Source organism: Lissotriton helveticus, chromosome 4_1 (assembly GCF_964261635.1).
Source record: "Lissotriton helveticus chromosome 4_1, aLisHel1.1, whole genome shotgun sequence".
Classification (NCBI taxonomy): Eukaryota; Metazoa; Chordata; class Amphibia; order Caudata; family Salamandridae; genus Lissotriton; species Lissotriton helveticus.
In genome coordinates, this window is record NC_136063.1 from 418,224,082 (window position 1) to 418,251,134 (window position 27,053).

The 27,053-nt window shown below is 53.7% G+C and overlaps 1 protein-coding gene across 2 annotated transcripts in view; it reads left to right on the plus strand.

Moving 5' to 3' along the window:
- Positions 1-27,053, plus strand: part of RGS22 (regulator of G protein signaling 22) — a 1,652,097-nt gene that overhangs the window by 1,317,466 nt on the left and 307,578 nt on the right. For both annotated transcript variants that reach the window (XM_078686958.1, XM_078686959.1), the window contains exon 19: positions 22,676-22,834. In XM_078686958.1, coding sequence (XP_078543084.1) covers positions 22,676-22,834 — 159 coding nt within the window. The remainder of the gene's footprint in view (positions 1-22,675; positions 22,835-27,053) is intronic.

The window sequence follows — 27,053 nt, forward strand, 5'->3', positions numbered from 1 at the left end:
GGTTCTGTGACCTGCTCTACCCTCAACAAGACTGCGGGGACCAACCTTGAGGGGCCGCCGGGCTCTATCTTGGTCCACCTAGGCTCTGCTATGGATGCCTGCCCACGTTAAAGAGCTGCCTGGACTGCGATGCGCCTCCTGACCTGGATCCAGGGAATTTACTGAAGGCCTCTGGGGCATCACGGCTTGGGCCCCTCGATATCTGTGTACTTTCTTTAATGCTGCATCATGGACCTGTGCCATCTGGCTGGAACACCGAACCAGCTCTCTGCTCCCTGAAGTCCTGAATGACAGCGGCCGTCCCGGCTGCATGTGATGTAGGCCTGATTCTCGGGCGGCTGGGCCTACCTCGTACTCCGGAAGGGCATGGCCCACCCAGCCATGTCGCACTCTGCCTGCCCAAAATTATTGCCCCGAACCTGAGAGAGTGGGTAGCCACCCAGGCATCTGTGGGGCCCCTGCCTGGGCCTTGAGGCCTCCATTGCCCTTGATTGGGCCTCCTGCCCTTCTACAAGCCTACTGCATCACAGCTCTGGCGGCGTGTGGGCATCATCAATGATGGTGAGCGGACGCTTGGACCACAATTAACCTATAAGACCCTGGTCTGTCCTCAGATCCATTGGTACGTGCATAGACTTGTGTGTCTGAACATTGAAACCGAGGTGACCTCCTAGCAAAGGCTCCAACATGTACCTGCTGACCCCCATAGCAGGTGTTACATTTTCTACATCCTAACACAAAAGGGGCGAGCAAGCCCCCCCCCCCTTTACAGCACGTGGATCCTTTGCCCAGTGATCTACGCCCTCAGAGACCTGCGCTGCGTACCCGGTGAGGTAATCAGCAGCCACTGACCCTCCCCCTCCCCATGCTTGTGGTGACTCAGGGACCTCCTCCCGACAACCTGTTGCTGATGCACAGCACCTCCTTTAAGGACTTTAACCTCTGGTCTGGTGGCTGTGGACGGTTCCTGCTTCAACCGATCCTCCTTTGACTTACCTTAACTTGGGGGAGGCCTTATATGACTCTCCTTGGCTGTGTCCAAATACATTTGTTGGCCCACTAATTCCCTGACAACGCTCAGCCCCGTTCTGTTCCCTAGAGGTCAGCTGCTCACGCTGCTATGGAGCTTTGCTAAGTGGACTGACTCTCCAATGGGGGAGTGCTGTGCTGCGACAACGCCCCACCAACATGGGCTAAGACAAACTTGTCCGCCCAGCAACCTCCCAGACTCGAATGGACCAATACACCAGTGGTCCGAGGACCTATTAAAATGGATACCCGGCGCGGAAATGTCACTGTCATCAGATGGAGACCTAGCCATGATCCTTCAAGCCATTCAGTCCTCCCAGGCTCCTGTGGAAGCCAAGATCGGAGAGGAGCAGGTGGATGTTGCCCTACTTTGTCAAGACCTCCGAAATGTCATGGCCAGGATCACTGAGGTGGAGACCCGCATGTCCACAGTGGAGGACACAGTCACTTCTTTAAAAACTCATGTAACCAGCCCTCATATGCACACAATGGAACTGCACCGCCATGCTGAAGATGCTGTGAATCGCTCACGGGGGCAATAACGTATGTGTGAACGGCATACCTGAAGGCAGCGAAACACAGCAAGTCACCAAATATCTTGATACTTGGATCAAATCCTGGATGCCTTCAGACCAACTATCCTCCTGGTTCGCAATAGAGAGAGCACACAGGGCACTGACCCCAAGCCGCCTTCAGGCTCATCTCCCACACCGGTGATCACTCGTATCCTTAATTTTAGGGATAGAGATGCAAGCCTTCAAGAGTCCCGCTCCCGCCCAGAACTTCGCTGCGGGGACGCCAAGATTCTCCTCTTTCCCGATTACACTCAGGAGGTTCAGCAGCAGCGCTGTTCAAACCTAGAAGTTAAGCAGAAAATCAGGGCACTTGGTCTTCAATACCGCTTTTTATTTCCTGCCAGACTCGGAGTCCTCTATGCCAATAAGACAATTTTTTTCAATACTCCGGAGTCGACTTGGCTCTGGCTCACAGAGGAGTGCTCACTCTGTGCTCAGGTTGGGGATCTACTGAGGGGGTCCAACTCTACTGAACCCGCTGGGACAGCACTGGTGCCCAAACCACAATGATACCATACTCACTCTTGGAAAAGATGTCACAATATTCACCCCAACTTTCCCTCATTATCCCCTCAAGCACGGGGTCAGTCTTTGTCCCCATTAAAACTGTCTCCAGACCAGCGAAGTGGCAGAACACCAAACGGATGGTGAAGATCAACTGGACAAGGAATTGGCGCTCCACACTGAGAACCTTACAGACACTGACCGCTCTCTGAGTCTTACTCTATGACTCTTGCACTACTAATTACTTTCCTTCTTTTTAGGGGACCAAAGCATTTACACTTGAAACTTGATGCTTTAGCTCTGATGGTCGTCACTTATCCTAGATTAAGGAGGGATCCAGCACTCCATTCCTGTTTTACAGTCTATTTTGTATTTCAGTTTTCTTTTTCAGGGTGACAGATGCTTCTGGGGTGGAAGTATGGGGTTTTGCGAGGTGGGGATTCAGTATGATGTTAATTCTGTTTATAGTATTAATTTGTATACCTGTTTCATTTCCTTTGCACGCACACATATTAACTACGTCTCTCATGCACCATGACCTGAGACGTGGCTTCCTGTCATGCAACACAGCCACACATTTAGGCCTCCTGGCACGATAGAGTGCTCTACCCTCCCATGCCACTGTAACACACACTCTTATACCACTGTTATGACATACTCCGGGATGCTGTCCTGGAAGGTAAATGGTCTCCTAGACCATGTGAAACGCACCGTTGTCCTGAACTTCGCACACCTCTCTGAGATCCTACTGCTCCAAGAGACCCACCTTACGGGTAATCACTGCCCCATTTTTGGCTCGCAGAGGCTACAACAGGTTCTTTCACTCAGGATACACTCGTGGGTCCTGAAGAGTGGCGTTTTTACTACGTCGCTCCTTTCCCATGTCTGTCTCCTGTGACATTAAGGTCCCCCAAGGCAGTTTCTTGCACTGACTGCAAGGCTTGAGGGCCAAACAATCAACCTGGTCATTGTTTATGCATCCCCAGCGACTCTCAGCACCTTTCTCCATGACCTTTCCAAGATCCTTCTAGACTTCCCACAGGTAATTTGTATACCTGTTTCATTTCCTTTGCACGCACACATATTACCAACGTCTCTCATGCACCATGACCCGAGACGTGGCTTCCTGTCATGCAACACAGGCACACATTTAGGCCTCTTGGCACGATGGAGTGCTCAACCCTCCCACGCCGCTGTAACACACACTCTTATACCACTGTTATGACATACTTTGGGATTCTGTCCTGGAAGGTAAATGGTCTCCTGGACCATGTGAAACGCACCGCTGTCCTGAACTTTGCACACCTCTCTGAGATCCTACTGCTCCAAGAGACCCACCTTACTGGTAATCACTGCCCCTTTTTGGCTCGCAGAGGCTACAACAGGTTCTTTCACTCAGGATACACCCGTGGGTCCAGAAGAGTGGCGTTGTTACTACGTCGCTCCTTTCCCATGTCTGTCTCCTGTGACATTAAGGTCCCCCAAGGCAGTTTCTTGCACGGACTGCAAGGCTTGAGGGCCAAACAATAAACCTGGTCAATGTTTATGGATCTCCAGCGACTCTCAGCGCCTTTCTCCATGACCTTTCCAAGATCCTTCTAGACTTCCCACAGGGATTAACCATGATAGGCAGCGATTATAATGCAGTTTCTGTCCTGGAGGCCAATACTACTGGCCCTCCTCTGTATCCAGACACACTAGGGCTTATCACCTCACTGACTGGACCACCGCCCTTGGCTTATGTGAAGCATGGAAGTTGTGGCACCCTTGGCATCGGCAATTCACACATACATCAGCTGTGCTTCACACCCACTCGCACATGGACCTAGTCTTCATGCCTGCCCTTGCCTGTCGCTCGATCTTTCATGCTCAGATTCTCCCCCAAGGCATATCTGTCACACTCCTCTCCTCCATAAAGACTCCCGTAGAGCAGCCCACGTCCCATGTGGCGCTCAACGCATGGTATCTTCAGGACAAGCCTACATCCAGGCCCTTGGAACCGAACTACAGGCATATTTCCACACTGAGTGCTCAGTCGTAGCTGTTGGTAATCTCTGGGCAGTCAGTAGGGCGACCATGAGAGGTTATGCCAGAGGGTGAATCTGTGTGCGTGAATGTGCCTGCTCCCTCCACACTACCCAGTTATAAGCACGTGCCAGACGCCTAGAGGGTAGCCTCGCAGCAGACATGCACAGTGAAGTTTCCCAAAGGCTGGGCTTCTTATAGGAGGAAATTTGTCTCTAATCCCTGTAGGCCGCCAAACATATATGGTGACCCATAATGGCCAGAATCTAATGGGTGGGAAGATAAAAACGGGAAGCTACTACACTGGTTAGTGTCTCTTCAAAAGGTAAACAGCATTGTGCTTGAAATTACTTATAAACACAGTAACAAATGCCGTACTCTCCCAGAGATAGTGCAAACATTTGCCCACTATTATTGCCGCCCGTTTGAGGCGTCCTCCTGAGTAAACCCTGACTCTCCTTCCCAATTCAGTAACAACATACCCCTTCCCCGCTTGTTCTGTTTCACGGCTGAAGAGATAGAAACAGCCATATCTGTGATAGCCCCCAGAAAAACTTCTGGCCCCAACGGACTCCACGCAGAGTATTATACTACATTCCAGGAGCTGTTGACTCCTCCAATTTTTTTAGCCCTTTTTGAGGAAGTCTCACAAAAGAGTGGCCTTTTCCCTTGGAGGTTGACACCGCCATGATTTTGATAATCCTTGAGACGTAGCCTCCTTCAGTGGCGTGTGCTGATTATTGTCCAAGATCCCTCATCACTGGTGAGGTCAAAATCTTTGCAACACTACTGGCCACTCGTCTCAAGCAGGTCATTATTTATTTATTTATTTATTTCACTTATAAAGCGCGCTATCACCTTGCAGGCATCCTGGCGCTAAACCAACTCAGAGTACAGGAAAAGAGTTTGTCGGAAGCATGGCAGGCGAACTATGTCTTGGGGAACAACCAGGTTTTCAAACTCCTTCTAAACGGGAGAAGCTCCCTAATTTGTCTAATCTCCCAATTTTTTTTTCCAAAGTTTGGCCGCTGCCACACCAAAAGATCTACCACCTGACCTGACATTTCTAAACCTCTGTACCTTCGCCAGTCTCGCTGATGAGGAGTGGAGCCTTCTCATAGAGACATACCATTCAAATTTTTTCCATATGAGCGCAGGACCCAGCCCATGAAGGGCTTTAAAAACAAGGCAGAGAGACTTGAACTGAACTCTCTGTCTCAGAGGGAGCCAGTGCAATTCTGCCAAGGCCGCGGATGAAGAGGACCTTCTGAGCAGCCCTAGAACTAACTTGGCCGCCGCTGACTGGATCCTCTGTAGCCTGTCCAAAAGGAACTCTGGAGAGTCAAGCAGCAGGTTATTACAATAGTCTAGCCTACTGAGAATCGTGCTACTTGCCACTAGCGCACATGCCTGAGGGGGAAGCAAAGGAAAGATTTTCTGCAGAGATCTGCTAACGTAAAACAACAAGCCGCCGTTTTTGTAACCTGGGCTCCCGTAGTAAGTTTGTTATCAAACATAATGCCTAGGTTACGGATCGTTTTAACAGGCCGGACTGCGGTCGAAGCATCAGAGGGCCAGAAGTTACTGGGCAGGACATGAGGAATCCTGTTCGCTGAACAGAAAATCACCTCAGTCTTACCTGCATTAAATTGTAGTGAGTTGTCCTTTAGCCAACAGGCCGTGTTCCGCAGGCAATTGTGAAACACTTCCACTGATGTCGACTCCTCTCCCTCAAAGGAGAGTCAACTGCGTGTCATCAGCATAATTTACGATGTCAATATTGTATGCTTTGATGACCGCAATCAGGGGTTTCAGATAAATATTAAATAGAATCGGGCTAATTGCCGAGCCCTGTGGCACACCGTGCAACACATTCGAGAAGGCAGATTGAAAGGGAGGGAGGGACACCGCCTGCTGTCTGTCCTGTAGAAAAGATTGAAACCATCGTAAGGCACAGACCCTCACCCCCGCCTCGCTTAATCTTCTTAGCAGGATCTCTTGGTTGACCGTATCAAAGGCGGCAGACAGGTCGAGCGGGATCAGCACCACTGCCTGACCCCTGTCTGCCCGTCATTCACACCTTAATACACCTGGACCAATGTGGCTTTATGCTGGCCCTCGGCACAAGACATTGCCTGCGGCGCCTGGCCCGCCGACGTCTCCTTCCACCCGACTAAGCCTTACTATTTAGCTACTTTGAAAAGGCTTTTGATACGATGGACTGGGAGTATCTGCGACTAATATTGGTGCATGCCGGGATCTGGCCCTGTTTTTGTGGACTTGTCCAAACCTTATACTCCCACCACACAGCATGAGTGCAGATCAACTGTGTTCTCCCCACTGCTTTCCCCATTAGGAGGGGAACTAGAAAGGGTGTCCCCCTGTCCACACTCTTTACGCTGACGATCGAACCGCTGGCCCAACTTATATGTAACGATGCTCAACTGCATGGGTGGAGGTGGAGTCGGTATAATGAGGATCGCATAGGCCGGTATGCCTATATTGTCCCCCTTTATCTTGCAGACCCTGCGATTAGCGGTTCTCATTGTCTTCACCTCCTTCAATATTTCGGGCCTCTGGGTGAACCACTCAAAATCAGTGTTAGTGCCCCTAGCCCGACCCGCAACCCCGTCACCTGGCAGGACAATATCCACATCCACCATCTCATTTTTAAATTTCTGGGAGGCGCTTCACCCTGAACTTACCTGGTCCCTAAACCTTGGTACCCTGACACGAAAGGCCAAAACGGACCTCACTAAATGGCAGTCCCTCCCTTGAGTGTAATGGGTTGCATAGCCCTATAAAAAATGGTCCTGCCACGATTTCTTTATATTTTTTCAGAATCTCCCACTCCCCGTTCCACGGACGTGGTTCTGGGCCCTAGATAAGGTTGCAGCCTCCTTTCTGTGGCACAGCTCTAGAGCTTGTCTTGCCCTTGCACACTGCCAACGAGCCCCGTATGATGGCGGCTTAGGTATGACCAATCTGTATCTTGCCTCTCACCTCCTGGTTATGCACAACTGGTTTAATAGGGGCTGGTTAGACTCTGGTTCTTGCCTAGAACTATCCAACTTAGGGTTTTCCCACATACTGGCCATGCTCCATTGGTCCCCGATCCCCCACAGGCGCTCCCTTGGTGACAAAATGGCTCTCCTGGCTTGGTGTGCTGCCCTGCGCCATGCTCTGTGGAATACAGCACTAACACAGCAAACACCACACTATCATGGCACCTGGTTGCGCGATGCAGCGGCATCGCAGGGCTTTGGGAAGTGGGACCTTATCGTTTCGCAACTGCCCGAAGTATTGTAAGGGACAAACATGCAGTCCTTTCAGGAACTCTAAGACACACACTTCTATAAGTCCCTTCAACTGCGATACCCTCTTCAATCCCATGTCTCTCATATTGTCCCTCTCCCACTGGAAGCCAAGCTCCTCATGGGTAAAATGGACAAGGATTGGGTTACCAAAATTTACCGATAGTTAATCGTCGACGACCCTGGCATTTTGGACCACCTCAGAACTAAGTGGGAGAACTGGTTGGGTTCCCTTAAAGATTATAACTGTCGGGATGCATTAATGGTACCTAGGATCCGTTTTTTTTATAATCAACTTTTATTGAAGTTTGCAATACAAGTAAGTTCATTGGTAACAAGTCACACATTTTTGTTATAAACCCCTGTCCCTCCCCAATGACAACACAGATCTTATTAGTCCTTTCAGAGTATGTAAGTAGCACCCTCATAGCATATTGAATTAGTGAGATAGGACCCATTAAGATGTTAGCAGGCCAAACCATTTGCCCCACACTTTGCTGAACATTTCTGGGCATCCCCGAGCCTCAAAGAGAGCCTCCTCCTGCACCCCGCATCAGTCCACACCCCTCCTCCATTTCTGTTGTATCGGTGCCTCAGCCTGGGACCATCTAGCCGCAATGTCTCGTTTCGCCACTGCCAACGCTTCTTCCAAAGGACCCACCCACCCCTCCCATCGCTCCCTAAGTCGATCCAAGGACGTGGGGCAGTTATTAATCAGGTCTCTGTATATACGGGACACTCCCCCTCTCCCCAGGTTACCCAATATGACTTGGGCCTCTAGAGGACTAAACTCCAGAAGGGAAGTGGGTGCTGGGAGGTGTATGTGGAGGGCGTGGCGGAGTTGTATATATTTATAGAACTGGGAGTGGGAGAGGGCATGCCTTTGCTGTAGGTCAGAAAAAGAGCGCATGTGATCCCCTACCCACACATCTCCAAGTAGTGATATCCCAACCAGGTCCCAGCGGCGGAAACCCTCCAGGGTTGAGGCCTCTCTCAACCAGGTGCCATGCCATAGGGGCGTTTATCTAATCAGCTTCCGATCCCAGTTCACCATGCGAAGGGCAGCGCGCCAAGCCATGAGCACCGTTCTGTTGATTGAGGGCATGGTCTGCGGCACCGGGGAGCCGTATAGGAAGCCCTGAATCTGCTCGAAGTCTAGGACGGTGAGTTCCACTCGGTAAGCTGGGTCGGACCAGCCGCCCGCAAACCAATCGTGGATCACAATGAATTTTGTGGCTAGGTAGTAAAAATTGAGGTTGGTGACTCCCATGCCACCGTCAAAGGGGGGAACCCGGCAATCGGACAGGGACAATCGCGATCGCCCACCCCCCCACAGAAACCGGGTGAGTGTGCCGTCCAGTTCCCTAAACCAGCTACTCGAGAGGTGGACCGAGGTGTTCTGTAGAATATAAAGAAAGCGGGGTAGGATCATCATTTTGAAAAGGGCGCTCCTGCCCAATGGGTTAAGGGGAAGGGCCTGCAGTTCCTAAGATCAGTTTTCATCCGGGTGATCAGGGGGGCAACATTGAGGGCCCACTCCAGCTCAGGCAGCATGGTCACCCACACTCCCAGATATTTGAATGATTTGCCTCCGGAGGGGGATCACCGCCTGCCAGTCAAAGCACGCCCGGGAGGGGTGAAGAGGGACCAGTGTAGATTTCGCCGGGTTGAGACGGAGACCTGAGATCCGCTCAAAGGCAGAAAGGGCCTTCAGAGACCTAGGGCCGGAATGTTCCAGATCGGCCAAATAGAGCAGAACATCGTCTGCATATAAGGCAATTTTGTTCACCTGGCTCTGATCCCACGTCCAGCCCTGGATGAGGGGGTCCTGTCGGATTAATGCCGCTATGGGCTCCATCGCCAGCGCGAATAGGAGTGGTGAGAGGGGGAAGCCTTGGCGGGTGGTTCGGAGGTTGCGCCTTTGACGAGTACACGGGCTCTAGGGCTGTTGTAAAGAACCTGGACCAGGCAGCGAAAGGGAAGGCCGAAACCCATTCTTTCCAGAACGTCCCTTAAGTACCCCCAGTCCACCGTGTCAAAGGCCTTTTCAAAGTCAACGAGGAGAAGGGACAGGTACGGGGACAGCCGATGTCGATGAACCAGCGCCAGGTGGAGGCGGCGGATACAGTGACGGGCACCCCTGGCCGGCATGAACCCGCATTGGTCTGGGTGGACCAGGTCCTGCAGGAGGGGCCGGAGTCTCTGGGCTATCGCAGTAGCGAGAATTTTTATTTCAGTGTTTATCAGGGAGATTGGGCGGTAATCAGAACAGTCTAGGGAAGGTAGTTATGTCTTCGGGATGACCACAATGGCTGCCACGTCGGATTCAGACGGGAAGGACCCGTCGTCGACCACCTGGCGGAAGAGCTCCGTCAGATGGGGGACCAGGTCATCACGAAACGCTGAGTAATATTCCTGGGGAAATCCATCAGGCCCTGGCGTCTTGCCGGAGTGCAGCAGGGTGATAGCCCCATGGATTTCTTCCGGGGTGAGAGGGCCGTCTAGGGTATCTGCGGTTTCTCTGGGGAGACATAGAAGGCACATTCCAGAGTCCGCCATCAATTCAGCAAGGGAGGCTCCGGGGGTGTGTGCGGTATATAGGGCCGCGTAGTAATGTGCGAAGGTTTGCGCAATAGCCGATGGTGTCACTTGGCGTGTCCCATGGACCGTTCAGATCTCCAGAATGATGCGAGAGGAGGAGAGGAGTTGGCCTAACGGCTGGGGCGCTCGACCTGGGGATCTGGGTTCAAGTCTCGGTAACAACGCCAAAACCTGTGATTCTGGGCAAATCACTTAATCTCCCCGTGCCTAAAATGAAAGTGTGTCCTTATGTAACGTAACTGGAAACATATGTAAATCGCTCTGATACATGATTCGGTTCGAGTCTAGTTCGCGCTATATAAAACTCTGCAAAAAAAAAAAAGATGCGATGGGCCCTAGGGTAGGATACCAGATTGTGGAGCAATTTATCGTTCTTATCGCTCCAGCCGTAGATACGGGCCACAGAGGAGCGCCAAAGCAGTTTGGCCGACTCCAAGGAAAGCCGCCGAGTCTCGTCCCGGACCAGCGCCAGCTGTCTAGAGGAGTCGGCAGTTTCATTGGCTGGATGAGCTTGTTCTAGGCGAACGGCTCGCGACTCCAGCTGCGCCAGTTGGGCGGCTTGGGCCGCACGCTTGGCATGGCCTAACCCCTTGGCCACCCCACGAATCACTGCTTTGCTCGCCTCCCAGAGCGTTCCCTACGAAGTGACCGATCCTACATTAGCGGAGAAGTAATGTCGGAGCTCCTGGCCGAGGGACTCCACCAGTTCGGAGTCTTGCAGGAACCATGCCAGGTTGTCTTGGGGCCTGTAGAGGGAGACCCGACGTGGATTGAGATGGGGGAGTGATCGGAGATTCCCCATGGGAGAATCTCTACCCCTGACACCAACTGGCAGTCCGTGGCGGGCATCAGAATTAAATCTAGGCGGGAGTGGGTGTGGTGGGCTGCTGACGTGTGAGTGTATTGTTCCCTTCGGGGGTTCCACACTCTCCATACATCGCAAAAACCCATTGCTGAGGTCCATCCTACCAGGCTCTTTGCAGAGGTTAACCGTTGCGCTGAAGGAGGACCCGTCACATCCCTGGAGGGTTGTAGGACAGCATTGAAGTCCCCCCCAATGACGGTGAGGCCCTGGGGAAGGGAGGAAACCACCTGCGTGAGGCGTCGAAGAGTGGATGATAAGAGTGCCGAGGGGACATAGGTGCAGAGGAGATTCAAGGGATTGCCCTCAACCAGTCCCGACACTGCCACATACATTCCCTGTATGTCGGTGACGGCTTTGACTACTGTGAAGGGAAGCCCACGACTCAGAAGAATGCCCCCCCCCCCCCCCCCCCGGTAGCCTCTGGTAAAACCGGAATGCCATACCCGGTCAAACCCGTATCGAGCCATGAAGTGGTACAGGGAACCCAGAAGGTGTGTCTCCTGGAGGAGTAGGGTGTCAGGCATGTGGCGGCGGGCCACCCGAAGCACCGTGGTTCGTTTAATGCGGTCAAGGAGGCCGTTCACGTTCCAGGAGAGGATGTGGAGGGGTTTGTTATAGGTGTGGGTCATATGTGAAGGTGAGGTCTGGCTCGTAGCAAGTTGGCAAAAAGGATCCCTCACCTTCAGGGGGAAGGTTCCGGCCGGATCCGGGGCACAAGGGCCTAGTGAAGGAAGACAGGGGTGTGTGTAACAGTCAAGGAGGCTAGTAGGACGTGTGACTACCAATAGGAACAGAACAAGGCGGCCCGTGGGCAGCCAACAACAACAAATTCCCGAGAGACAACGGTCTTCTCCCCTCCCTCGCCCCCTTACTCCCCCCACCCTATACTTGAGAACGGGAAGCATCTGTCGCCCTAAACTAATCACTAGTACCTCGCGAGGAGGTGAACAGCTAAACTAAAATGGTTAACAACCACAAAATCGGGACATGGCTTAGTCGGACCCCCCTCCATGTGTTCGGATAAAGTGTTAACAGCAGGTTAGAGGAAGAAAAAATAGACAAGTATCTGTGGACTAAGATGTTCGAACTCAGGATTACATCAATATAGATATCCCAACAAACCAGTCTGGCAAGCTCCGTGTGAGCCTGTGCACGGGGTCAGAGGCATATGCATCAATGGAGAGTTCCAGGTTGGAGCCTCAGGCTCCGGTGGCAACGCTGATCATGGCTCAGTGTCCACATCCGAGCCGCGGATCACAGAGCTTCCAGGTAGGTCGGAGTCCGACATGGCTCGCCTCATAGTTGCACTGGGGCCGGGGACGCTGCCCATGTCAATCAGGGAGGAGACCAATGGCGGAGGAGCGGATCCCCGCTCCTGGGTTAGGGAGTGCTGGGTCCGTGTCACCGGCGATTGGGAGCCGCCATCCCGGCGGCCAGCACTCCTCCGAGATCCGGTCCTGCGTCTCCTGGGCTTCGGCGCGGTCTGGTTCATTCGCTCCGTGGCCCGCTGGGACGATGGGAGAGTCACCCTCGGCAGGAGGGGCCGCTCCTCCGTGAGCCATGTCCAAGCGGCTTGGGGGGGAGTCGAAGAAGAAAGTCTTGTTCTGAAAAATCACTTTCAGCCGGGCCGGGAAGAGGAGTCCGTAGCGAAGGCCCAACGCTCTAAGTTTTTGTTTGACTTCATCGTAGGATCTACGTTGCGACTGAACCTCCCTCGAATAGTCCAGAAACACCATTATTGTAGATTCCTGATAGTGCAAAGGCCCCAGCTCTCTGGCCGCCCCCAATATGGCGTCCCTGTCACGGAAATTAAGAACACGGAGGATGATGGGACGGGCGGGGGCCCCGGGCGGCGGTTTAGGAGCGAGAGAGCGATGAGCTCGCTCCACCGCGAACCAGGGGGAGAGTTTGTCCTTGGGCATCCAGGAGCGGATCCAGGTTTCCATAAAGGTGGCAGTGTTGGCCTTCTCCACCCCCTCCAGAAAGCCCATGAGGCGCAGATAGTTGTGGCGCGCCCTGTTTTCAGCATCCTCGGCTCGATGGTGGAGCTCCGAGGTCTGCGACTGGAGATAGGCCATTTGGGACTTGAGGAAGTTGACGTCGTCCTCCACTGTGGAGATTCGGGATTCCGCCTCGGTGATACGTTCCCTGGCCTTACGAAGGTCATGACGGATTAGGGCCATATCAATCCGAACCTCCCCTATCTTGCTCTCCACTGACGCCTGGGACGCGATGATCGCCTGCAAGATGGTCGAAAGATCACCTCTGACTGGGCCCGAGCTGGCCGTTGCAACGCCGCCGGGCCCCCTATCCGATTTCACAAACTGCTCCATCGTTGTTTGGGTCGTGGGGCCGGAGACCGGGGGGGCGCGGGATTTGCCCATAGTTGCAGACAGCCAACAAACACGTACTGGGGAGGAGTGGGTGGAAGTCCAGGCAGCGCCCTAGCCACCCGATATGGTGGCCGAACCTCTCCCCAGCTCCCGGCCAGTCCAAAGCAGAGTTCTCCAGGTGGAGCGTCCGGGGGGAGGAGGGGGCACCACCCGAGGCGTCGGTCGGTCCTCCCAGGGTCAAGCAGCACCCCGATGAGCCACCTAAAGTATGAATGTACTCCCAGATGGACCCCAGACCGGGAGGGCACAGGGCCTGGACGTCCCTGGGTCAATGGCGGATACTGGCCCCGCCGCGGGAACACGGCTCCGGTCCAGTCAAGGCCCCAGGGAACCCCCCCCCCACCCCCGGGAGCCCTCCTGTGCTCCGGTCCCACGCGTCCCCGCCAGGGCGATAGGGCGTGCGTGATCCCCACCTCTCAGGGGAAAGTCAGGACACTGGGCCACCACACACGGCCCCCCGCCGGTCCGCGGCTCTCCGAAGGGGTGGCCCCTGGGGCGCAGTCAATCCAGGCCAGAGTCAGGGGGGTGCAGCGGCGCAATCAGCGCAGGATGTAGAGTCCAGTGAGGATTAAATGGCCCAGCCTCACCACCCACGAGCGCGCCGGCTATTATGGCACCCCCAGCCAGCAGGCCCAGTCCTCGGAGGAAGATCTCCACCTCCGTGCAGCCCGACTCACACCAACAGTGTCAGGGCCCGCCTCGCAGGATTCAAATGATGAACAAAGGGGTCCACCTCCCGATGTTACCAACACCCTGAATGTACACACAGGGGGTTCGAACCATCAGGCGAGGGATAATAAAGAGAAAGACCGGGGAAGGGAAAGGGTCAGCAGGGACAAAGGATCTGGAATGACAAAACATAAACCGTTATACACGTTGCACTATAATCAAGACTACTCTCAATGATTCTCGCTAGAACTGTAATACCTTATAAGGCTGTACTGATTCCTCCAACCAATATAAGATAGAGATAGTCCAGTTTCCTGTAATCAAAACACACTGGTTAAACAATGCATTACCCACAACACCGTTAATGTCTCAACCTCTATATGTGTACACACCCTATAATGAGGAACTGGACATTTATAATGACCCTTATGTTGTCCTGTAAGTTGCATCACTTGGACATTTCACAGTTCATTCCCCGATATCAGCATAACCTTTAAAAGAGTTAGAGATACTCCTCTCTTTAATCACTCAGATCAGGTATGATTAGTTCCACTCTCAAGACGTCCTGCATTAATACACAATCTCGGAAGTCAACAAAGTTCGTATTCACCCCAAATCCAATAAAGAGAAAATAAGATGGGAGAATAAACGGCAGCGTGTTGTTGTGACCACCACTACACTCCGCTCTCCTACGATACTAATAAACCAAGTGTCCGGTAGCAGGTAGTTGTGACCACCACACTGTTCCGGTAACTATTCTCAAAGAAGCGCACGGTAACGTGTAGAGCCCTACAACGCTCCGCTGCTCGTATTCCCAAAAGTGCCTTCAGTATCCAGAAATCACAAACTGCAACTAGCAGCAGCCAGCCGCATAGTCCCGCGGGACAATCACACGTCCCCTACACAGTCTAACAATCGCCGTTTCATTTCCTTCCCTCTTCACAGAAAACAAAAACCAAGGCCAAGGAAACGGATCCGCGAGCTACGGCTCCCAGCGGTTCTCCTAAGAAAAACAATACCTCGAGGTTGAGCAAGTGTTCACGGAAGCCATGGAATCACTCTCGCTTTCAGCAGCGCGACGCTGACAACAGCCTGCACTTCTCCAATAGAGAGCAACGAAGGAATCAAAATTACGCGCAACTTCCCCCCGGTCTCTCCTCACCATATACTTCCTGCAGCAAAGGCTCATGGAAGTTGTAGTCACTTAAAGTCTAGGCAGGCGCGGTTAGGAAAATCCTGACAAACAGTGTTCACCGCCTCCCCGGCGTTTCAGGGGAGCCAGCCGCCGCCACCCCAGCGCCGCCGGCCCCTCACGGGCAGCAAGGGGGAGTCAATGGTACCTCCGCTCAGTGGGAGCAATGAGCCACAGGGCTGCCACCCGCAGATCTCCCAGTGGGCCGAATCTTCCGTGGGGGGGGCTCCCAGGGTTCTGTTAGGTAGGCGCCAGAGCGGGCAGGCCGTGGGGACGAACCGGGCGGCCGACACAGGCCCAAGGCCCCAGGCGGAGAACGTGGGCCCAGCCGCCCCCACCCCGGGAGCCCTCACCTCAATGATGTCCCTCTTGCAGGTCCGCTCTCCAGCCACGGCCGCAGCACCCACAGGACCTCCGTCGTCTCCGCCTGACAGCTGGCGCCGCCGCAACTTCTCAAGCTCGGATCTCCGTTTCAGGATGGGCCTGCGGCCCGTCGGCCCCTCGTGTGCAGCCCAGGCCTCAGGGACCGCAGGCGACGTCCACGCACACCGTCTCTCAGCTCTCCCGTGCAATCCAAGGCCCAGGGAGGACCAGCGCCCCCCCAGACCTGTCTTCCCAGCCCCCCGCCGTGGGGGGAGAGCAGCCTGGACCTCAGGAGGACCAGCGCTCGGGCTCCGGCCCGCGCTACCTGGGGGCCGCCATGTTGGTGGAATCGGGCCTCCGGCAGCAAGGAGCAGAGCAGGCGGGAGGGAGATCAAAAGCGGCCCCAGATGACACCGGGGCACAGCTGGCAGCACTGGGGTCCACGCTCGTCCAATGGATGGCAGAAAGGTAGGCTGTTAAGGGCGGATGTCGGGCGGATGACGGAGGGGGTCCGGAGCACTCTCAAAGTGCGACTGCCATCTTGACGCCGAAGGCCACCCCCCACCTAGGATCCTTAATGTGTTTTCCAGACTGTGCCTGATTCATACATACTATTTATCTGAAAGAAACAGGTTAGTGTTAGATTCCTTACCTTAGAATATCCCCAGGCATCAGACTGGATCCGGAAAGTTTTGCGTAGCAGTACCCCTGCGCATCGGTAGGCGTCGTCTGCGGCTCCGCGTCCGTCGTCGGCGTCGTGGTCACCGGGATGACGTAGTCGGAGTACTTAGACGCCGCCCTCGCGCGCTGACGTCAGTTCTTCTTTTTTCCGCACCAGCAAGTGCAGATCCGGGAAGAGCAGTACTCCTTAGTCACTTTTTGACTAACTTTTTTCGATCTGTTTTGGATCTTCTCGAGTCGTTTATCGACTCCGGTGCCGATAGGGATGCCCGGGTTAAAACCCTGTGACGACTGTAACCGACTCAAGTCGGTTACCGACCCCCACAGTCGGTGCCTTAATTGGCTCTGGGCCGACCATGATGACAAGTCGTGCCCCGACTGCCGGGCCTTGACGTGGAAAGCTAGGCGGGAGCGGTCCCGTTAGCAACTCGAGATCCGTCAGTCGGCCCCCCGCCGCTCGAAGTCCCGGTCCAGGAGGAGGTCGAGGGACCGTTCGCGGGGCCACAGTCATCACAGCTCGGCGAGTCGGCACCACTCGGGCTCAAACTCCTCAGGAAAGTCAAGGCACAAGAAGTCGAAGAAGCAACATCGCTCATCTGACTCTCCCCGACGCTCGCTCCACATCCGCCGGTCCCTGGGCTGAACGCGACGCCGGAGGTGATCAGCGCCTTCCTCATGGCCATGAGGTCGCGCTTCCTTCCGTCGGGACCCGTCGAGGTGCCTTCGGGCCCCGCGGACCCGTCTGGGAGCCCAGGCGGGTTAGTGGCTTCAGCCCCAGCGCCGTCGGGTACTTCGGCCCCAGCGCCGTCGGCGACTTCGGTCCCGATGCTGCAGGGCTCCTCCGGATCCAGACCTGGAACCGGGTCGACGCCGGCCGACCCCACGACCCCTCCACCGGCGTCGTCACCAAGGGTGTCGCCCCCGGCGCCGTCTTCGGGAGTCCCCGTTCCGGATCTGGCGTCGGACCCGCGCCGTCTTCGCCGATAGGTGAGCCTTTCACTGACGATCCGGCTCCATCATTTCTTCCTGACCTTCAGGAGATGGATGATGAGGGGATTGGGAGGGGTCTGAGGACCCTCTGGCACTGCAGTGTCAGTTAAGTCAGGACTGGACGAACGAACTTGGGGATGCCAGTGGTCTGGACACTTCGTCCGACACTGGTCTTGTCTCCTCTCCTACCGTGGCTACGGAGGAGGGGGCTGCGTACACTGTGGTGTTGACTTGGGCAGGCAAGGCCTTGGCTCTTGAGCTCATAGTCGCGGCCTTGAGGACTAACCTCCTCACTGAGGTCCTCAAACCGCAGGCAAGCTCCTCGGAGCCTCTCCTGCCATTCAACGAGGCCCTCACTGACGTTCTGTTGGGCACCTGGTCCAAGCCCTCCACAGACCTCCCTGTGGATCGGAACGTGACCTGGCGCCACCGTCCGGCTCCGGGCAACCCCAGTTTCCTGTCCGTTCACCACACCCCTGAGAGTCTGGTGATCCAGGCCTCAACTTCCCAGACCGCATTCCCGACCGCCCCTCCGGATGGGGAATCCAAAAAGTATGACCAGTTCGGTAAGACGCTTTTCTCCTCATTAAGTTTGGGGTTGCGGTCTGTCAACACCACCTGCCTTTTGGGACGTTATTCCCACTCCCTGTGGGATACGGTTGCGGAAGTGCTGCCGCAATGCCTGGCGGAGGTCCAGGCAAAGCTTTCCCAGGCCCTCACAGAGGGAAGGGACGCAGCACGATACTCCATTCGGTGTGGACTGGATGCCACGACTCGCTAGGCAGGGCGATTGCAACGATGGTGGCGGTTCGCTGCCACGCCTGGCTGAGGTCCACAAACTTTCCTGGCGATGTCCAAGCATCCCTTATGGACATGCCCTTTGATGGCCGTTGCCTTTTTGGCGACAAGGTGGATAGCGCGCCGGAACGTTTTAAGGACTCCAGGGCTACAGCCAAGTCCTTGGGCCTCGGCCAAAGCCAGCAGACTTCCGCCCTTCATCCCTTTCGTGGCCAAGGAAGGGGCGCCCCCTCGCGTCCAGCTAGACACAGGCCACAGAATCCACCTCAACGAGGTTGCGGACGTGGTAACCGCCGTGGCGGTGCCGGGGGACACAGGCAAGGCCAATCCGCACCCACCCCCGCAGCATCTGCCTCAAAATCCTCCTAGTCCGAGCTTTCAAGCCCATTCGACGGCAGTAGGGGGCAGGGTTCGCCATTACTTCCTCCTCTGGCGCACCATCACATCGGACAGGTGGGTGCTGCAAATCGTCCGAAGGGGCTACTCCCTCCCCTTCGAGGCGACCCCCTCCAGCCATGCCATCGCAGTACCACCGCATGTCGGGGGATCACTTGCAACTTCTGCAGGAGGAAGTTACGGCCTTCTTTGCCAAGGGGGCCGTCGAGCGTGTTCCTGGGCCAGAAGTAGGACGAGGTTGTTATTCCCACTAGTTTCTGGTACGCAAGAAGAGCAAAAGGGGCCTACGCCCTATCTTGGATCTAAGGAGCGTCAACGGCTTCCTCCGGAAGGAGAAGTTCAAGATGCTGACTTTGGCTAAGGTCCTAGCTGCCCTGGACCCAGAAGACTGGATGGTAGCGTTGGACTTTCAGGACGCGTATTTTCACATCCCCGTCCTGCCGGCCCAACGGCGTTACCTGTGGTTCATGGTAGGCCACGAGCACTTTCAGTTTACCGTGCTCTCCTTCGGCCTTACCAGCGCCCCACGTGTGCTCACGAAAGTGATGGCGGTGGTCGCAGCTCATCTGCGCAGATTAGGGGTTTCAGTCTTCCCCTATCTCGATGATTGATTTTTGAAGGCAGGCTCACCCCAAACAGTCTCCCACCTCCAGACTACAGCCGACCTCCTGCATTCGCTGGGGTTCTCCATCAACGTGCCGAAGTCACACCTGTGTCCCTCTCAAAAGCTCCTCTTCATCGGAGCGGTTCTGGACTCAGCGCAGTTTCGGGTTTATCCCCCCGAACAGCGGGTTCGGGATATTCAGGCTCTGATTCCGGTCTTTCAGCCTTTATTCCGAGTCTCGGTCAGGTTGACGCTGCGGCTCCTGGGGCTGATGGCCTCCTGCATCCTTCTGGTGCATCACGCCAGGTGGCGGATGCAGGCTCTGCAGTGGGACCTGAAGTTTCAGTGGGCACAGCATCAGGGCAACCTGTCCAACTACGTCCGGATCTCGGAGGGCACTGCGAGACAGTTGCAGTGGTGGCTCACGAACCGCGATTGGGTCAGCGTCAGATCTCTCTCCTTTCCTCAACCGGAGCACGTGGTAGTGACAGATGCGTCACGCCTGGGTTGGGTTGGCCACATGGGAGAGAGGGAGATCAGAGGCCTCTGGTCTCCGGCGGAGTCCCAGCTCCACATCAACCTTCTGGAGCTGCGGGCGATCCGGCTTGCACTGAAGGCCTGTCTGGGGAAGTGTAGTGCAGGTGTTCACGGACAACACCACCGCCATGTGGTACTGCAACAAACGGCAGGGTGGGGTTGTGGACCCTTTGTCAGAAGACTCTGCGCCTCTGGACATGGCTGGAACACCAGGGCATCACCCTGGTGGCTCAACACCTTGGAGGTTCCCTGAACGTCAGGGCGGACGAACTCAGCCGCCGGTGCATGATGGATCACGAATGGCGTCTGAACTCGGACGTGGCGCGAGGCCTCTTTCGGCAGTGGGGAGAGCCTTGGTTAGATCTATTTACCACCAAAGAGAACGCACAATGTTATCAGTTCTGCGCGTTGGAATTTCCAAGGCGGCACTCGCTCGGAGACGCTTTTCGTCGCGAGTGGAGCTGCGGTCTGTTTTACGCATTTCCGCCTATACCACTTCTGCCCAGAGTGCTGAAGAATATCAGGAGAGACCAGGCCCAAGTCATCCTTGTGGCTCCGGACTGGGCACGAAGATACTGGTATCCCGAGCTACTCAGCATGAGAGTCGATCCTCCGATTTGTCTGCCTATTCAGGAGGACCTTCTATCGCAGCAGCAGGGGAGTGTCTCCACCCAAACCTGTCCAGCCTCCACCTCCATGCGTGTAGATTGAGCGGCGACAGTTGAGGCCATTTGACTTGCCTCCTGAAGTATGTGATGTGATTCTGGCAGCCAGGTGTCCCTCCACAAAAACGGTATACACCTGCAGGTGGAATAAATGTGTGGCATGGTGCACAGCAAAGGCTGTGTGTCCTCTCTCTGCCCCCCTTTCAGAGGTTCTCCTCTTCCTTCTTTCTCTTGCCCAGCAGGGCTCTGCTCTGGGCACTCTTTAAGAGCTACCTTCTGCCATTTCCGCCTTCTTGAGGCTTCCTGATCAGCCTTCTCTTTTCAAGTCCCCTATTGTAAATAGATTATTGAAGGGCATCATGCACATGTTCCCTCCTGTTCCTTTTGTGATGCCTCAGTGGGACTTGAACCTTGTTCTTACTTATCTGATGTGCGCTCCCTTTGAGCCACTTCACAGTTTTCCTCTCCGTCTTCTAACTCTTAAGACTGCATTCCTGGTTGCCATCATCTCTGCCAGGAGAGTGATTGAGCTCCAGGATCTTTCTTCTAAACCTCCTTTCCTTTCTGTCCATCCGGACAAGGTTGTGTTGAAAACACGTCCTTCTTTCCTGCCCAAGGTAGTTACAGCCTTTCACATCGGGCAGTCCATCACTTTGCCCACCTTCTTTCCGCCTCTGCATCCTTCTAAGGAGGCAGAGAGGCTCCACTGTCTGGACCCAAAACGTGCGCTCTCCTTCTACCTTGATCGCACACGCCAGTTCCGGGTGGATGACCAGCTCTTTGTTGGTTACGTGGGCACTAAGAAGGGACGGGCGGTACACAAACGGACCATCTCTAGGTGGGTCGTAATGTGTATCAAAGTATGCTACTCTTTAGCTCGGAAGGAGCCCCCTGTTGGGCTGAGGGCCCATTCCACTCGGGCCACGGCGGCTACTACTGCCCTGGATCGGGGAGTCCCCTTGCAGGACATCTGCCAGGCAGCTACATGGGCCTCGCTGCACACGTTTGCTAGACACTACTGCCTGGACAGCCAAGTCCGCAGAGATGGCTTTTTCTTCCGTTCTCCAGGACTTTCTGGCGCGATCTTGGTCCGCAGATCCACCACTGGGGGAAACATCACTTACAACGAAACTTTTACAACGCACTACCATTACAACGTGGTCATTACAACGCAAACCATTACAACGCATTGCGCTGGGGGGCGCTCTAGGATAGGGAATAGGTTAATTTACTATCCAATAACCTTCACTAGTGTCCACGGGGACTGGAGTTGGAATAGTAAATTAAACTATTCACTATCCAACACCTAAAAGCGCTATGCGTTGTAATGGTATGCGATGTAAAAACCGCGTTGTAAAGGCATGCGATGTAAAAGCATGCGTTGTAACGTCATACATCCACCACTGGGGTTGGTATTGCTGGGGTATCTATTCTAAGGTAAGGAATCTATCACTAACCTGTTTCTTTCAGATGCACAAGTTACTTACCTTCGGTAACGATATATCTGTAAGAAACAGTAGTTAGTGTTAGATTCCTTACCGCCCCACCCATCCTCCCCGTTCCTCGGACCGATATCTAGGGTTAAGGTATTTCCCTTTGAGGGCCCTAGTTTTATGGCACCAGTGTCGTTCTCTGGCATGGCTCTGCGTTCCTGGCATGGAAAGCTATGTACAAGAACTGATGTCAGCACGTGAGGGCGGCGTCTAAGTACTCCGATGACGTCATTCCGGCGACCACGACGCTGACGACGGACGCGGAGCCGCAGACGACACCTACCGACACACAGGGGTACTGCTACCCAAAACTTTCCGGAACCAGTCTGACGTCTGGGGATATTCTAAGGTAAGGAATCTAACACTAACTACTGTTTCTTACAGATATATCGTTACCGAAGGTAAGTAACTTGTGCATATAGTGCTTAACTTTCCCTGGCTAGACTGCATCGAGTGAGTTTCCTCCTGGAACCCACTTGTCATTGTTGTGTTGCCGCTCCTGCCGACTTCTATCATATGGTATGGTTGTATCCTAAAATCAAAGAGTTTTGGTCTGCAATGGTGGATTAGCTGACTGAAGTGCTGGTATGGGAGGTCACCCTTTCCTTGATGATTTGTTGGGGAACCTTGTTGGCTCTGGGGGAAACCAGAGCTGATCGGACGTTCTTGGGTATGCCCCTTGTGGTTGCGTAACGAAAAAGAGGTATTGCAGATTAAACCTAAGCTAATTAGGATTAAAAGGCAGTAGGGTGAAATGGTGGAGATGGAAATGGTTGCACATATTTACAGAAGGGCAGAGATCATAATTGAATCTTCATGATTAATGAACAATGACTTGACCTTAGTACCCTGAGAATTGTGACAGTGCATATTTAATAAATCTGATCTAGTGGCTGTGTCATGACATTTCACAGGTGTTTGCCTTTGCTCTACTCCAGAGTGGCATCATTCTATGTACTGTGATTTTCTATTGTTGCATAGGTAATGCAGCTGGGCGGAGGATGGGGAAAGATTCTTCAGGATCGACTTGCGTCTGCTGTCCTGTTGGAAGTTCAGAAGTATGTGAGGATGCGGATAGAAAAGAAGTGGCTCCCATTGTTTCTTGCAACAGATGAGTACAATGAACGGCAGAAAGTTCAGGTGAGGATATTATTCACACGTTTCATGCTAGTTTGATGTTGCAGCAATATGCAGTCCAGAAGAGATTTACTAAAGTCCTCAGTTCACCATCTGAAATATTCACCGTAAATTGGCCAGCAACATTGTAGTTATGCATACATAAGGAAGGGGGCTGCTTGTTGTGACTAGATGAAATAGTTTACTTCATAGTTATGTTAAAATAAATAATATAGGTTTGTGGAATCAATTAATGCATTGAAGGTTAAATGAGTGTGAGTAATCCAGTGAACATGCATTTTCTTACCTGGGAGGTGTTTGCGGTGCTCAGCATAGGACAGTACCAACACATGCAGCAGGATGAAGAATATTATATACTTGACTCCTATATTTTATGGACAGTTATTATATTGCCTCTGTAACAATCCAGATTTTGCTACAGTGTTGAAAAGTTGCAGTCTCAGCTAGATTAACCTCTGTTGGAGGCCTAAGCAGACTACATCGGGGCCTTTCATTCATAGTAATGAAAATTTGAGTTTACAACCAGCGCCCTCCGTCATTTCTAGTACACATCTGTTACTAGATTAGTGACATTGAGAATTGGAATACTTTACATAAATCACGACCCCCACATAAACCCTGGTTCACTTCTTTGAGCTTGTTTTCCACTTTTCTACTGGGTAAACCTTAGCACTGTTTTATTCGGTATGTTGAACAACACAGGTGAACTCTCAAAAGAGCACAAAGACATTTACACGCTAACCTCTTAAGCTGGAAGTATTTCATTACCACTTGGCATCTCTGACCAGATTGGATAAGAGCAGTTGTCTGCTTTATTGATATGAATCACCCTCATGGTTTGTGAGGACTGTGACAAAGGAGGGTAGGATTCAGTATAATGAAGATTACTGGTAAATAATTCAAGCATTCCAAATTATTTCACTTTCATACGCATTCCAAATGTATTTTCAGAAATCAGACATGCAAGCACATTATGGCTTCTATAACAATTCTATGTACTTTCTCAAGTAAATGCAGTATCTCATAGAGACATCTAGCCGCAGATTCCTTAACTTAGAATATCCCCAGGCGTCAGACTGGATCCGGAAAACTTTCCGCAGCAGCACCTCTGCGCGCCGGAAGCGGCGCCACATGGCTCCGCCCTGACATCGGTCACGGACGTGATGTCAGCGGAGCCATTTAAACCCCTCCCGGTGTGCTGACATCAGTTTTTCTTTTCCGCGTCCCAACACGGGTCCAGGAAAACCAGTGGTTCCTTGGCCTGTTTTTGAGGCCTTTTCGATGCTTTCGGCGTCACGGAACAGTGTGCGATGCCTTCGGGCTTTAAAGCGTGTGAGACCTGTGTGCGACAAATGTCTGTCACGGATCCACATGCAATATGTATATGGTGCCTAGGAGTGCACCATGACTCCGAAGAGTGCAACTCCTGTCAACAGATGATACCAAAGTCCCACAGGGAGCGCCGTATGAAGCTGCTGGCTGTCCGGTCATGCGCCTTCTTGCCGCCGCTGTCCATCTCGTGATCGAGCCCGCTCACAGGGTCATTCCCGCGGATGTCATTCGGAGACAGGTAAGCGCAAGCACAAGTCACAGAGGTCGCCCTTCGGTAAACGTGGCGCTGGAGCCCGCTGCTCTTGGTATTTACCAGGCACAAGAGTCGTCTCCTCCATACCCACCCTTTCCAGGTGTCGGAGCAATAAGGACCTAGATGGAGGCCTATTCAAGGGCTCTCCAGTCTTTTTTTCGGGTCACCCCCTCTCCTTGGTGCGCCTTCGGGTCCCACAGAGGAGAAAGGCACTCATGTCAGGTCTTCGCTGGCGGATTCGTCCTCGGTGCCGGCTGTGTGCATCGACTCCGGTTCCGGAGTCGATACGGCGTTGGGACATGGACCAGAGGGCCATCCCAGTCGTCTGCGCAGCCCACCCGTCCAGTCTCCGCATAGCCCTGTGCGGCTTCTTGCGCTGACGTTTGCTGCGGCACCGAGTTCGATGCCCTGTCGACCTCTTTCCTCCCCGCAGACGGAGGTCGAGTTGCCGTCGGACCGCACCCAGATCGAGTCCCCTCTGGCGGTTCTCGGCGCCGATACGACGCCGACGGCTACGGTTCTTCTGTTACAGGAGGATGAACTTCCTCTGGGTTCATCGGGGTCGTTTCAGTGCCCCTTGATGCAGGTGCTTAGAGTACCATGGCCTTCGGATCAACCTCAGGCTCCTCCACCCTTACTATTTAGTGGACTAGTTAGCCTCCAACCATCCCCGACAGATGGTTTATTGTCGCCCCCCAGAATAGCGAGAGAGGCTATTGCGGCTTTGGCAGGGGCAGTTTGCAGGGCTGCAGATATTCTTCAGTTGCATCCCCCTGTGGTTTCGCTACCCTCTGATCGTTTACTGGATCAACTCCATATTGAGCCTGTGGACGTGGAACCTTTGCTGCCCTTGGTGGGTCTTTGTTTGACATCCTGCATGGTACCTGGGCACGGCCTTCCGCTGGTGACCCTGTTGATCGGGCCATTGCTCGCCGGCATCGTCCGGCCCCAAATTATCCTGTTTGCTTGTCCCTTCACCCTAGAGCTCAGGGTCTGGTTGTCCAGGCTGCTTTCACCCTGCAGCCTTCTTCTGCCGTGCCGTTGCTACCTCCCACTAGGGAGTCTCGCTGGCTGGAGACATGTGGTCGTCACATTTTTGCCTCCGCCAGTGCGGGCATCCGTGCCTTGAACACGTGTTCGCACGTGCTTCCTTTGCCCTTTGGGGCTTGGTTGAGCTCCTTCTTCGTTATCTCCCTGAAGGGCCCCCGGCTGAATTGCATCACCACCTTCTTCAGGGTCGGGGAATGGCACAATTTTCCCTTTGATCGGCCCTGGACGCTACAGACTCTGTGGGTAGGGCAATAGCCCAGTCGGTTGCTTTGCGCCGCCATGGTGATAGTCGTTTTCCGAACAATGTTCGGGACGCTCTTCAGGATCTGCCATTCAATGCCGTGGACCTTTTTGATTGTCACGCTGATTCAGTGGTCTCCCGCCTCATGTCTGGCCTCCCGTGATTCTCTGGCCCTTGCGGCCTTGCTTTCTCGTCATTGGGCCTTATCTTTTTCATACATTGTATGACTTTGTGTGACTTTTCTTATGCATAGGCAGCGTTGCCTTGTTTGTTTAGGACCCTGGGTTCATGACGTAATATCCAGATTGTCTAAGCGGCTACTCTGCCATGTTTGCCTTTGTTCAGTACAACTGGTTAACTGATTCTGTCTTCCTTTAAAGCCACTGTCAGTGAGCTTCCCTCAAGATGAGCCACCTTGCCGGGGTTAAGACTTAACCTATGTGGGGTATTTGCTGGCTATTGTGTAGCTACTTTCGTACAAGGAAGGTTTGGTACGCTCCTGTGGAGTCTTCATCACAGAGGGTATTCTGTGGATTAGTCTGTCCTCTCTTTCTGCTGTTATGCGACCCACACGTTGGCGTCGCTCTATTGCACATTTAGTTAAAGTTGGCGTCTACGGTTGTCCCTAGTACTTCATAGACTCAGTAGGGGTTCCCTATAGTGAGGTTCTGCCTCGCCTGCTTTTCCAAGGGCGTTTTTCAGCTACGCTGTGTTCCTCTTTGTCCATGTTGGCTGCTCATCTTTTAGCTAGCCACTGACCCTTGGGACCCCTTGTTCTGTTCCGTTCCGGCACAGTTCTTCCGCGGCTGACGCCCTGCCATCGTATGACCAACGGCGGTGCCACTGCTCGGCACCACTCTGCGGTGTCTGCGCGTAGTGTAGGTGCACCCTGGCATGTTAGCTATCATAGGGTGCCTGCGTTCTTTCATCCCATTCACTGGTTATACCCTCCACTCTCTAGGATGGATGGGGCTTTCCCGAGCTTCAGCCTTGTCTGGGCTTGTCTTTAGATGATGGCGTTTTTGCCAAACACGTCTATGCTGTACACTGCCTTCTGCCCTCATTTTCTGGGCACTTACCAAACAGGGGATTTTTCCTATTTCCCTGCTGCTTTCTGCGCAGGTGTTTTCCACGCTTCTACTTTGGGTTCCTACTGCAATGCTCTCGGGGGCAGTGTTCTCTTCAGGATGCTAGCTGCTTGGCTAGTGTTGTCTGTACATCGCTAAGCCATTCCGTTGGGCCTGACTGTTTCCACTAACGTGTCTTGCTCCATCTCCTCGTCTGTCTAGCGGGGGACCGTGGCTCCTCTCGGACGGGTGGCTCCTGTCGCTTACAGATCTGGACTT